The sequence below is a fragment of the Colletotrichum graminicola genome (assembly GCF_000149035.1).
Source record: "Colletotrichum graminicola M1.001 genomic scaffold supercont1.62, whole genome shotgun sequence".
NCBI lineage: Eukaryota > Fungi > Ascomycota > Sordariomycetes > Glomerellales > Glomerellaceae > Colletotrichum > Colletotrichum graminicola.
The window spans coordinates 7,367-21,024 of NW_007361066.1; the positions used below are offsets into that span (position 1 = coordinate 7,367).

A 13,658-nucleotide genomic window follows, 5' to 3' on the forward strand; every position below is an offset into this window, starting at 1 on the left:
GGTCTCGTGGTAAATCTACTTCAGTAATCACGGGGGAACTCGCGTGTAGGTACATGTCGAAGATAGCCTTCTTCATGTTGCCGACGATGATCTGTCACAGCTGGTATGAGCCCTACAGCCCTAGGTCTGTAGTATATTGGAAGGAACGAAAAGTCAGAATGTCTGTTGGCCCAAAATTCCAGTTATCCTTCCTGAATAACAGAGCTTCTAAGACACTACTCAAGATAGTCTGAAGATTCTATCCCGCTCGGGGTGCAATTACAGTTCGGCTTCATGGAGAGGAACCTCCACCATGTGACATGATTGTGTCGAAAATAGCGAACTTTTGAATATTTCCACTGCAAAGTCTACGTGCCATTGGCTGGCTCAACTCAAGATCTCTGTTCAATAAAGCCGATGATCACAGGCAAGTCATAGACACATTCTCTATCGAGAGATTATAATGAGTCAGAATATGGCTTCATGTACACATGTATGTTGAGATCACTCTTATCATTTGTCAACATACGAGTTCTCATGATTCGGTTTTGAGACATGGATACAAACTTTCTCCCTGCATTTCAAGTAGGAGTCTTGCCTTGTTTTGGCTTTGCTCAGCATATCCTGATGGACAGCAAGTAGCTCGAAAGGCATATGCCCAGCATTCAGATCGGCAATGACATCGAGACCAAGCAGTGACCACGAAGTTGGTGTTAGAAATTACTATCCAGCTTGAAACCAAGCTTACCATATCTTATCCTCAGTGGCATTCTAGAAAAGGAATTCAAGTAGCTGGTCCAAACGCTGATCCCGATATGAACCACCTAATGTGACCACACTCCTTCAGTTGAGGGCATTTATTCCCTCAGAAAGGCTTTAACGTCAGTGGCTTGCTGAATGACTATATCACGGAATGCCGGTCGGTATTGATCTTTCTGGAGTAGTTGGGGTAGAAGATCATGTGAGTTCTGTGAAACGAATAAACCAGTATGCGAGGTGGCTAGTCGTGCTAAGCTGAAAGCGGACTTTGTGAGCCGAAAACATGTCTCACAGACGACGATCCATACCGAGATTCAATAATGTGAGGATCTACCAATACCTCAACCAGTCTGCTTCTCTCTCATCGAGAGTTTGCCACCATCTACCCAAGCCATTGACGCGAAGATCGTCCGGGAAGGCACTAGGCTCAGGCCCGGTGAAAATGAAAGGGAATTCCTCTAAACACGTGCACCAACCTTATGTAGACATGAGTTCTCCGCAATTTAACTACCATTGCTGTTCTAAATGCAGAAAGAATGCCGGTAGAGACATAGGTAGACATCCTGATATCTCACCCTCAAATACCGATCTGGATTATGGGTGTGACCACCTAGGCGGAAAGACGCCAAGACTCAACCGCCGCGGAAAATGGACTTCGAAAGTTCTAGAGAGGCATCAGACTGTTTAGTCTTGGTATTTGGGTTGGAGTGCAAGTTCTGGTGCAAGCACTATGGGACATCTTGTTCCATCAGGCAGCACCATACTGACACGGAACGGTGTTTGCTCGTTGCCGTACGGCCGCAAACGTTGTCTAGGAGAGAACCATCCAGGAAACCTATTTAGAAGGCTAGTTATTCGCCTAAACTTGATGGGAATAGCTCTATGTAATGATCAGAGCTGGCTGGACCACTCCGCAATCGATGAATGCGGCCCGCTGAAGGCTCCCGGTGACATGTTTCCAGCCAACTTAGCCCGTATACCAAGGCTAGACTAGCTTAGTCACACACGTCTATGTAGCCGGGATTGCCTCATTCCTAGCCTCTATAACGTCTGGGCTGGCCCGAGACTCGGAATTGGGTTAACCCCGTTGGAGCCAACCTCATTCGTGGGATAACTAATAATGACTTGGCCACCGGTTCGGGAAACTTTTCAGGACCGAGACACCTTAGTCTGGTAGAGAGACCGCCAATGATACATACGGCACTAGTATGTAAGGGATACAACTGAGCTGCCCGCTCCCAGCTTTGCACTTAAAACTCCAGATCTTTGGATCAAAGGCGGCATTCCCAGAAATCGGGAACTGGGAGAACGCCTTACCCGCTCAGCGCCATCTTACGCAGCATGAAGTGAGATGTCGATGTCTTGCATGATGAGGTAGGTCTGTTCGGGCCTTCAGATCCGGTACGGATGCGGGATTCTTTCGCAGTCCGCGGCATTTGCAAGGATGTGTAATAACGGGCCGAGGGTATAGATTATAGTCATGTCGTCAGATTCATCGAGATGGTCGTATTTGACTCTGTCACAACTACACAAAACATTTGATCCCAACCATAGCAGACCTGTTCCAGTAGCTGAGTCCTAAAATTCCGCGGACTCTGAGACTCAAAGGTCACGTTAACTCCTAAGTAAGCTACAGTGAAGACCTGTAATACTATTGCCTGATTGAGCAGGCGTTTCATCTCGATTACTGACCAATGATTCACCCACGGGAGGCAAATGTTCGTTGACGAGCTTGGGAGTCCACTAGGCGGCCCGGCAGTTATGTCCTGACATCAGTTCCAAACCCATGAATTGCTAGCGGCATAGTACATCTCTTGGGGAAAAGCACCCTAAAAGAACAGGAGCCTGGAAACCAAAAGCGGGCTCTTTCGAAACGGTGCAATGGCCCAACATCGACTTCGGAAAGTCTCTTTAGTGTGCCTTTGCCGACCCTTTCGTCGGGTTGGAATCCGCGGCTAGGACCAGTGGCTTGCCATCATGCCACCTTGGGTTAGAGACAAGAGGTGAATGGGTGTGCAACTGCATTCTCGATGAGGTATAACGCATGTAAGCGTGTTTTCGAGCATGTATAGCCCAAGTAGCAACTGAAAAATGTTTAGCTTGAGAGCACTGGGCCATGGGTAGACCTCCCAGGTGTCGGACGAAGCCTTCCCAGCAAGCTACCCGATGCTTGTCTTCCCGGCTAGAGACCACACATTCTCGTTTTCGGACTCACAGAAAGGATTGCAACATTGAATGGATGCTTAGATCGAGCTGGACCTCAGATTCTCAATCTTCTATAAGAGACTCCAACCCCTCCCGCTTCGTTATATCTTCACTTCCTCATCATCTTACACAGTATTCCTTCCCAACATAGTATTCGTTTCATTCGGCAACATTGCCTCCCCAATAATCTCCTATTCTAATTGTTGAGGACCTTCCTCATCGTTCGATCCTGTTCCTCCTCTTGAAACAAGACCAGCCAACACATCCATCATAATGCAGTCCAAGATCTTCAACGCCGCCGTTGCTGCTCTCTCACTGCCCGCAGTGCAATGTGCAGTTGCGCCCAGACAAATTTCCATTACCCCTGGCTTAATTGTTCTTCCCGGCATCACCATTGACCCCAACACTCTCGGACCCCAGCTGTCGGTGTTCCAAACTCTCGACCTTGTCCGCGAGGATGTTGGCAAGACTATCAATCTTGTCAACCAGATCACGAACACTACCGCTGGTACCCTGCTTGGAGTGAGTTCCTCTATCTCAGAAACATAGAAACTTTATACCATACTAACTGAACAGACGGTTTCTGTAGCTACTACTGTAGTTGGCCAGGTCACTAACAACGTGGGGACCATTTTGGACAAGGTCACTCAACTTACCAACTTAATCACGCCCACTCTTCCGGCTCCTACTACTCCTGCGCCCCCAAACTTGCCGGATATTGGTGGCACGGCCGAGACTGTAAGTGTATCCATAGATACGCCAACCTCGACGAGAGTCCCCGCTAATAAGCACCCCTTAGCTTGTCCGTACGGTTCAGGAGCTCACCAGGGCGGTCACCGCTCAGCTCGATGCCCTCCGCAACCAGGCTGTCGGGCTAGCCGCAGCAACCTTGCTTCCTCTTGTTGCCACTTTGCAGGTGACCTTGCAAACCGCCCTCAACCTCGTCGGCGTCGCCTCCGGTCTCGCCCTCTCCCTGGCGGCTAGCGCCGTTTCTAACGTTCAGACTGTCGTTGATCGAGTCCTCAACGCCAAGGCCAAGCTGACAGGCGTCCTTGTCATCGGCATCCAGCCGGACATCAGCTTCTAAACGGATTGATGTATACCAACATATGCATCCAGTCTAGTTCTGTGGGCCTCTACTAGATATGGAGACGCTAGTGCGCAATTACCAGCGGATTTAGCGGGTAGTGGTCGACGTGGTGCCCACGAGAAGGTAATGGAATAGTGAAGGAGATTGCGGAGGTTATGGCGGCCTGTGATTGGGAATTATTTGACTTTTGGCATGAAATGCCCACATTCTTTGGTATATGACACTGGAACGACTATTCAACAAGACTCAGCGGAATTACTATTTATAACACTTATTTAAAACTGTATGGCCTAAACAGAAAACCAGACCCGTTCTCTCTCTCTACGTGTAGTTAGTGAGTTGTAGATCACCACACTTTGGGTGGTATGGCATGCAAAGTGATTTATTAGAATAACCGTACGTCACAGACGTTGAGTTATTGTCTGCATTCGTCGAAACCACTATGAACATATACGACCAAGGTGCTCCGACGTACAATCACATGTTTATACGATACTTAACGCAATACCTATACTTAACGCAATACCTATACTTAACGCAATACCTATACTTAACGCAATACCTATACTCTTCGCAGTCACATCTTAATCATGCATGCTGCAGATGATGATGTATTGCAGTATAAAACTTCCCTCAGGCACCCAAATGATTCCCTGTCCTTAGCAAAGGACACATATAGGCCCCTCACGTCAGGCGTCACGCTGTCCGTATCATTGGACGCTGTCGCATCCTTGGTCCGTTTTTAGGCTAAGCATTAGGTACCGTGGATAATATGCGTTTTTGAAACTCGGCAAGCCGACGCGTTTCGTATAAACAAACTAGAGCCCCCTCGCCACGCTGGTAAAGCGAAAAGGAAAAACAGACAGCGAGAGAATGGCTTGTGTTTGGAGTGCCCAAGGTACCGAAGACACAACGGCCGCGGAGAGACTCGGCCGCATTTGCTCGCATGACGTGGTGTGACAGACGTCAGCACCAGAAGCTAGTGGACTTTGGTTGAGTCTCGTTGACATTACTCGGTAGCGAGTAAACTAAATTAATTGCCACGGGCATGGCATTCAGAAAAGCCCAGTATTGCGGTCTCATATTCATCGGTACGAGAGTGTCATTACCATCTTTGCCGCGCTGCGGCGTCGCTGCCCTGGGCCCGGAGAACAGAAAGGGGAATTCTCCCAAAGCCTACGGCGCAACGCTCTAAAGCGCATACAGCATCAGTATTAACAGAGGTTAGTTATACAAAGAGGAATATGTCGTGAGAGTGTTTTTGATCCTCTTCATGACGAAGTGATTCTGGCATGATGGTCCGCTTGGAATTAGAAATAATACACAGGCGGAAGTGATCTATATCTAATGACGAATCATTTTCTTTTTCTCCCTTGAGTTACCGGTACTAGCTGAATTGACAAAGTAAAACTGGAGATCATCTGATCAATGTAAGCCCGAGTTCTTAGCCTCTCAATTTCGTGCGTTTAGCCGAAGAAGCGAGGCATCCTAGCCAATCCTGTCCTCGTCCATTACAAGGATGGGAAGGTGATGGGCCGTCGACCACTCTGGATCTAGTTCGGAGCCTTGAGTAGATTAAGGCGAGATGAAGGCGGAGAAGGGGTACTAACTCTGGGATAACACGATACCATGATGTGTATTTCGGTATAATAGGAGAACGCTGATAAATGACCTTCGTCCCCCCTCTATCTCTTCAGTATTCGACAAGCTAGTCTTACCTTGGTTATCTTTCGCCATCGAGTTTCCACCCTTCTCTGCATTGTTGGGGTGATATTGCCCGTTCTCTCCCGCCAGCTTCGTTCGATTGTCTCTCATTCTCGACAAACCGCCAGTATGCGTTTCTCTGCCATCACCGCAGCTGGGCTGCTCGCGCTTCCCGGGGCTAGCGCCAATCTCCACGAGCTTGCCGTAGCTGCCGGCAAGAAATACTTCGGCTCCGCAACAGACAACGGGGAGCTCACTGACACCGCCTACGTCAACATCCTCAAGAACAACAAGATGTTTGGCCAGATTACACCAGGGAATGGCCAGAAGTGGCAGTTCACCGAGCCGAGCCAAGGCTCCTTCTCATACACCGGCGGCGACCAGATCACAGAGTTCGCCAAGAACAACGGCCAGATCGTCCGCTGCCACACCCTCGTGTGGCACTCTCAGCTTCCGGACTGGGTCTCTTCGGGCACCTGGACCAAGGAACAGCTGACCAGCATCATTGATACGCACATCTCCAACGTCGCCGGCCATTACAAGGGCCAGTGCTACGCCTGGGACGTCGTCAACGAAGCCCTCGAAGAGGACGGCACGTACCGTGACAGCGTCTTTCACAAGGTCCTCGGCACCGATTTCATACCCATTTCGTTCAAGGCCGCCGCCGCAGCCGACGCGGACGCCAAGCTTTACTACAACGATTACAACATCGAGCTACCCGGTGGCAAGCAGAAGGAGGTTCTCAATATCATCAAGAACATCAAGGCCGCAGGCGCCCGTATTGACGGCCTCGGCCTTCAAGCCCATCTCATCGTCGGTAGCGCCGGCTCCCGCTCAGATCTGAGATCCGTCCTCCAGTCCTACGTTGACGCCGGTGTCACCGAGGTCGCCTACACCGAGCTCGACATCCGCCACTCCTCCGTCCCCGCCAACGCCGCCGCCCAACAGCAGCAGGCCCAGGACTATGTCAACGTCGTCGGTGCCTGCTTGGACGTCGCCGAGTGTGTCGGTATCACCATCTGGGACTACACCGACAAGTATTCCTGGATCCCATCCGTTTTCCCGGGCACCGGCGAAGCCCTCCCCTGGGACAAGGACCTCAACCCTAAGCCCGCGTACACCAGCATCTCCAGTCTTCTCGCTGCCGCTGCTACGTCTGCTCCTGTTGCTTCCGCTTCATCTGTCGCAGATGGCACTTTGCCCGTCGCCCCAGCAACGACAACCGAGGCTACTGCCCCTGGTAGTGCCGCCCGTTGGGCTCAGTGCGGAGGGATTGGATTCACTGGTGCTAGTAACTGCGAGAGTAACCTTGTCTGTGAGAGGATTAATGAGTATTACAGCCAGTGTGTTTAAAAGATAGCTACAGCGGTTCATGGAAAGAGGCCACCGAGGTATCGGCCGAACTGTTTCGGGTGGTGTTCCAAGGAGAAAATGTTGACATTCGTGTACATAACTTCAGTTGATTAGAACATAACTTATCCATTGCTTGTTAAACAACTGTTTTGTTGCTTGTAGCTGTACTGTGGCGCCATCCGGAATTAGCCAGTAGCTTGTGGGTATACAACAGCATTAGGTACATTGACACCCTGTTCCTTTTGGGAGACTGACCTGAGCTGCTGCAACTATGAGGCTAAAGCAAGCCTGAGCTCAGGACTATATATAGTAATGCTTACTTAGTAAGTATCATTGTCACAGGCCTAACGCGTTTCAACAGTCATGGTCCACCAACACGTAGATATTTACGTGCTAAATGTATATATAGTTAACCTCCTCGAAGACTTCCTCCTCAAGAAGCTTTACCATCAGAAAACTACTCTGACCACACCTGTCATCTGCTGTCAATGCTTATACTATTTGTTTACTGCATGTTTTGTCATCTTTGTTGCCTTTGCGTTGCTTGCTTGCTCGACTGCCTTCACTACGTATCTTCACGTGGCTGCCGTGATATTACCTAGCAGCTCCTACAGCCCACTTCCCCTGTCCATTAATGAGTAGATGTGATTTGGCCACTTGGACAGAAATGACAGAAACATATACAACCTTAAGTAGTGGTCTTACGGCCGGCGTCGCCGTGGCTTATGGGACAGGTGGTCTGCAGTGATGATCCTACCGCGCCGCGCGAAACCGGGCCTATCTCGCTCGTATACTCGAACAAATTCTCTCACAGTATGGCCATGCTCATTTATCACGATAGCCTCTCTGGCTGTCATAAGTTCCGATTGTCAGATCAGTTGTGAGTGAAAGAACCGAGCAGTCCCCCCTAAGAATGATTAGGCACTGCTGCATATCGTCTGCGGATGATTGTACAATTGAATCCATATAACTGCGGCAATGGAAGTCTAATCATTCTCTTCGTCTGGACCATGCATCCCGGCTGTGGGAACCTATGCCCAGCTAAGACATAGTGAGTTCCACATCACACAATGCCGTAAGTCAATGTTTGCGTTGACTGTTTATATCCCATCATGCGCAGAACTTTACTGCAAGAGGCAAAGACGTAATGTTCATTGTTCACAGATGGACTCAAAGGCTCATGGGTTTTCTATTCGACGAATAAAATAACTGCATAGTCGCTTTGCTTTGTATAACATCAGGGCGTGCTTGAGACCATTTCAATCCATCAATCCTATTCTCTCCAACTAAATATCCCCCGCTCTCATGAATGCGGCAGACCAGGTGAGTGTAGCGGACTACTATAGCTTGCGTGTCTACTATCATGCCCGGGGGGCGGTGAGTCTCGGCCCTGCTGTTGCTGCTGGTCATACGGAGACGGCGATCCCATCTCGCTTCTGGCGATGGCGACCGAAGCATCTAACTCCGAGTATCTGTGGACGTTTGATTGATGGTACTCCGAGTTGGGCGACATGGTTGGTTGCGGGGACGGGCCGTAATGCGACTTGTAGGTCTGCGGCGGTGAGGTCCCGGCGTACGAGCTCGTGGCCCCGGTGACTTGCGGTTCTATCCGCTGGCTTGTCACCTCTGTCTTCTCGGCCAATTCTTTCTTGAGTTTCTTGTTCTGCCTCAATAGCCATATCGTCGAGAGAAGGCCCGCCAGGACGGCGATACCGGTGGCGATGGCGAGGCCGATGGTCGCGCCCTTAAACGCGGACGATTCCTCGGGTGTGGCGTCGTCGGAGTTCGTCGAATTCGCAGTGCACACTGACTCCTGCGGTGATATCGAAAATGCTTCCTTCGTTCCACAACAGGTGGTGTTCGATCTGCCGCAGCAGTACTTTGCTGTTCCATCATTGCAGGCGGTCATGAAGCTGACTCCGTCAGGACTGCCGCCAGTCTACAGTCCTCGTTAGCATCGCCAATAATACAATTGCAACTGCGGCGGGACCGTACCTCGACACTTGTACAGACATGGTTGCAAGCCTTGCTTTTCCACGTCCTATCCGTGCAGTAACCCCGTTGCGGCTGACCTTGGCGATTGATACATAGGCCGGAGGTTGAGCAAATGTCTCGCTGTTCGGGCGGGCCGTCCAAAGCGCAGCAGCTTGAGAAGACGCCAGCCTGGTTGATGCCGAGCTTGTTGCATGGGACATATGTTTGGTTGTCGGCCAAGTCACCGTTCGGCGCGTAGCACGCAGCTTCTTGTGCAAGAAGGCGGGTGGCGAGGCCCAAGGCCGCTCCTAGAATGGCTACGAACATCGCGACAAGTTGAGTTGGTCGGATTGGTCACTTGGACCCTGTTTGCGGTCTGTGTCGAACGTTTACGGGTAGGAAAGAAGGAAAACCGGGAGAACGAACCCGGATTTCAAGAGGAAAAGAAGAAAACGCAGGAAGAGAAAGCACCGCAGCAGACAAGACGGGGCTTTCCCTCTCATTATGAGAAGCCCCGGCAAACAAGCCGAGGGCAACAAGGTCGGTGCTCTCCCTGGGTCTCCTCCATCTCCCCATTTCGAAGGATTCGATGTTCTTACTGGCAGCCTGGTGTCTTACGTGCATGGGAAAAGGCTAGCATCATGATGGTGGCTTACAACAGGCAGCCAACTCAGCGCCCCAACTATTTAAATTAGGCACGCTAGGTTCAGTTGTCTTGTAATCTCCTCGCCATAGTGGTCGAACGAACCGTTGGATGCAGAATGCAGATCCTGGACACAATTGATGGTCCGCAGAAACCCACACCTACACAGATAAGACAGGGACACGGGTCAGCCGGTAGATATACTTATTAATATATATAAAATAGGCGCAGATCAAAATACCAGTATCGTACACCTATTCTATGATTCTAGGGCACTTATTACTATATAGGAAACCCTGAAAAGACCTAGAAAATGCTGATTGCCATGAAAAGTCTCTTGGTAGAGGTGGCTGCCAACTGTGCCTGTGGCGTGATAGGCTCTTTATGTAGGAAAACCTAAACTAAACCAAGTATTAATACTCACCTTTCAGAGCGGGGCATTCCACCGCGCTAATGTTTTTAATCCATGTGCATGGCTACTTAATCGGTGTACAGAAGGCGACCAGAGGCTGCACCAACAGACAGTCGACATGCAGTATCATGACCAATCATTGGAATGGCTATGTCCGGGATAGACTGCCACGAGGTGTGGGCGGGATGGCACTATGGCACGTCCCGCGTCCTGGCTGATGGGTCAAGATGATCACCAGTCCATCGAAGTCTATTCGATGGCTTGCGAAAGATCGGACTGTCTCCGTCCTAATCACAACGTTGAGCTGTTTCGTCTGTTCAGGCGCACAGTTGATGATAATCATCATCATCATCGATATGTTAACAGAGGGCCCAAAAGAAATCACAAGCATTCTGTCTCAGCCACAGAGGAATTAATAGGAACCAGGAAGATTCGGAGTCGTTGCCGAGAATGAGGACAATACTCCGTACTCGCACCGCACTTTGGTTGGGATTGTCTAGTGCTGATTGTTGGTAAGAATGGCGCCACAGGACTTGGCAGCCCACTCCAAGCTGCACGTTATGTCTGGGAATAGGCATTCCCCCGGCCGAAGGATGTCAGCTTACTCGCCTCACGCCACATTGAGCCTTCCAAAGGAGGAACTGCCCCTGCGCGCTCGTCCCTGGGCATATCTGGATTGAGCGACAGATTGGTCGTCCTTGGATTAATTAAGTAATAGCCATCAAGCTGTAAGATATAGCAAAAGAATGGGGTGAAGCTTTGTCTAAGGCTCTTAGCTCAAGTGAGGTAACATAAATCAACCGCGCCTTTGTCTCATGCTCTCAACCTCGGAACCCTCACACAGGGTGGAGATGAACACTCTCGATTAGCCGCATGGAACTATACTCTTAGAGGCGTTGAAAATTCCCAAAACTTCAGCCGCTGGAAATCGGGATATTTAAGCGGCACATGTGCTGCTTCGAACCCGACTCATCAATAATCCCCGCCCCGGAAAGGAGTCGGGGTTGCAATTGTGGCGCCGTTAACGTCCAGCCAGATAGATGAGCCTCATAGCTGCAACCGTATAACTGAGCCACGGCGGCACATACTGCTTGTTACCGCCCTCCGAACCCTTTCGCGCATCCTTGCTCACCTCACCATTGCTTCTTTTCTATCCTGTATCTTGAGGCGATGGACCACATTATGGAGCTGCGAGCGAAACGAGAAACGCCTTGTCGCTCCTAAAAGCCCCAGGCCGGAGACGAACAAGAGTAGATCGGTACATCTTGTCAAGACTAACCTAGAATCAACGCGAACGGCTATCTCGAGAAAGGTCACAGCTTTGCAATACATACACGACCACGGAGAAAAACGGCCAAAATAAGCATCAAATCTCGAGCACTATCACAGGGTGGGTTTGGGGGGGACGTTTATTTGGACAAAGTGCTAGTGTGACGCAGGAGTTTTGAGATTTTATCGTCAGGGCTCAATTCGAAGATATCCCGCCTCAAACTCTAGAAACCTTTAACGACCTCGTCATGAACCATTTTGACCTCGGAGTCGGCGGGGGGCGCTCAATCATAGTCGAGCAGGTGCATCATCAAGGGCGTCGAATCTTTCAACGGAGGAGCCATAGGAGAGAGCACAGTATATCAGTATACGACCGGGGATGACGATACTCGGTCCTTATTATTACATTGCTCGATGGAACGTTCGCGCACTGGTCTTGAACATACGTCTGCACCCCGCTTGCCGCCCCCGATGCGTTTCTGTGTGTGGTCCTAGCGGAGGCAGATGTCACGGGGGCGTCGCGCATCACCGAGGGAAAATGGCGGTTCCTACAAGCGCCGTCTTCGGAGGTCGACGCTGCGGACCTCACGGACAACCTCGGTTCAGAGTGGATTTACCCTGCCACGGCGTTGAAGGCATTCCTTGCCTGACGGCTGACTCATACTGCCATCGAGGTGACCGCAGACGTTGCGGCAAAGGTCAAAGGGCTGAGTCTGCCAGAGAAGATCACCGCCAAACTGACTAGGGCGGATTACAGTATCGTAGGCGAGCCCAGCCCGAACAAGTGATACCCCAGAGCCAGTGTCAATGCTAACTCAATGGATACATTATCAGGTAGCGGTCGCCTGGCTTTTGTGCAAGGAGATCGTGGTCTACGTACTACCCCGAGAAGATGCAGAACATGGACGTAGCAGACCTCTACGATAGGGGCTAGCGTCATCTGTGACGAGCTTGGCTAGGAATTCTCTGTTACGATCTATTTCACCGGCATTAATGACCTGCGTGATGTTAAAGATGCCATGTAGTATACTCCTGGGGAAGACGAGCACACATTTTTAAGCAAGAGAATCCGAGAGAAGTTCGAGTCTTGTTAGATCTTTGTATGTTGAAAGTCTTGACGAAATACTCTCTAGGCTGTGCAGAACCTGACCAGTCATAGGTCCCTCGATTGGTTTCATTGCTCTGACAAATGGGTCCTAGGTAGCTAGGTACTTCTCTTTCTAGATCCCACACACGCAGGACGAAACGCAGCATAGCTATAAGCTGCCGCTTGCTTTTTCCATTAGGGGAATATAAGCATACAATTATATGCGATGTACGGATATTCCCAATCAGGATACGGAAGAGCTCTCCCTCACTAGGGTTGCCATCCGGAACCCGAATCGAGGGATTGAGATCGCGTTACCTTCTTTAAGGCAGTCCGTCCCGGCATCGGGATTTAGACTCACGGCCATTACTTTTCTTTTTATCACGTTGCCTCATTGCCTCAAACAGCAAGTTGATCCGTTCTTATTTTAGAAAAATCACACTTGGTGCATTGTGATGTATTGATCTATCCGTGGACCTGGGCGGGACTGCACTTGACTCCAATGGTCGTTTCCAATATAATTTTCTTTTCGAAGGAATGCTTTGCCTATCTTGGTAAACCGCATCGAACTGCCGTCCGTGAGGTCTAAGTAGAACAGGCAGAAAGGAGTTCATCGTATGGACCTGAGACCACAGCGGCGATCGATCGGTCAGGGGTAATGCCACCGGTTCCTGGCACAGTCGCAAAGACAGATGTGCCTAGCATATCCGTAATGAAAATTGCATTCGCAGAATTGGCAGGCCGGTCCAGCCCCTTTTCTTACGCATTTTCAACAGGAAGATTTATGGTCTGGCTAGGTAGAATGAGTGAAACCGCCACAGCCAGCAAGTTTTTCTTTTTTCCGTTCCAGCTGAGGCACATGACAGGGGCTTCTCACACCTGAATATATTGGTTGGGACACCGAGGCGTATCAACCTCACCACTTTGTGTTCATTCATTCAAAAGCCATGTGGTCAGTAAATGTTTTATAGACCAAATATATGTCATTGCTGTCCCGGACCCGACTGTCTTCTGACCTTTCTGCGGGGCAGAATCGGATTGCCACGGCATTTGTTCATATACACTACCAAGTACGCCCCCGGTCGTGCAAGGTTGAAATATGGGGGGGGGGCAACACAAACACCATGGGTAAGGGCCCCTTGTAGCGGTCCCATGCGTTTGCTCACAAAGGCCCGGTGGCGAC

At 50.2% G+C, this 13,658-nt stretch overlaps 3 protein-coding genes across 3 annotated transcripts; 2 read left to right on the forward strand and 1 right to left on the reverse strand.

The window, feature by feature from the left end:
- Positions 1 to 3,216: 3,216 nt before the first annotated feature.
- On the forward strand, positions 3,217 to 4,030 carry GLRG_10505 (uncharacterized protein; the record flags this gene model as incomplete). Its single annotated transcript, XM_008101190.1, has 3 exons — positions 3,217 to 3,465; positions 3,520 to 3,681; positions 3,743 to 4,030. The coding sequence occupies 3 exons, from the start codon at positions 3,217 to 3,219 to the stop codon at positions 4,028 to 4,030; spliced, it is 699 nt and encodes a 232-aa protein (XP_008099381.1).
- A 1,836-nt stretch (positions 4,031 to 5,866) lies between these two features.
- Positions 5,867 to 7,090, forward strand: GLRG_10506 (glycosyl hydrolase family 10; the record flags this gene model as incomplete). Its single annotated transcript, XM_008101191.1, has 1 exon — positions 5,867 to 7,090. One exon carries the CDS (start codon positions 5,867 to 5,869, stop codon positions 7,088 to 7,090), a length of 1,224 nt encoding a protein of 407 aa, XP_008099382.1.
- Positions 7,091 to 8,393: 1,303 nt separating this feature from the next.
- On the reverse strand, positions 8,394 to 9,391 carry GLRG_10507 (uncharacterized protein; the record flags this gene model as incomplete). Its single annotated transcript, XM_008101192.1, has 2 exons — positions 8,394 to 9,029; positions 9,086 to 9,391. 2 exons carry the CDS (start codon positions 9,389 to 9,391, stop codon positions 8,394 to 8,396), a joined length of 942 nt encoding a protein of 313 aa, XP_008099383.1.
- Between the last annotated feature and the right edge of the window lie 4,267 nt (positions 9,392 to 13,658).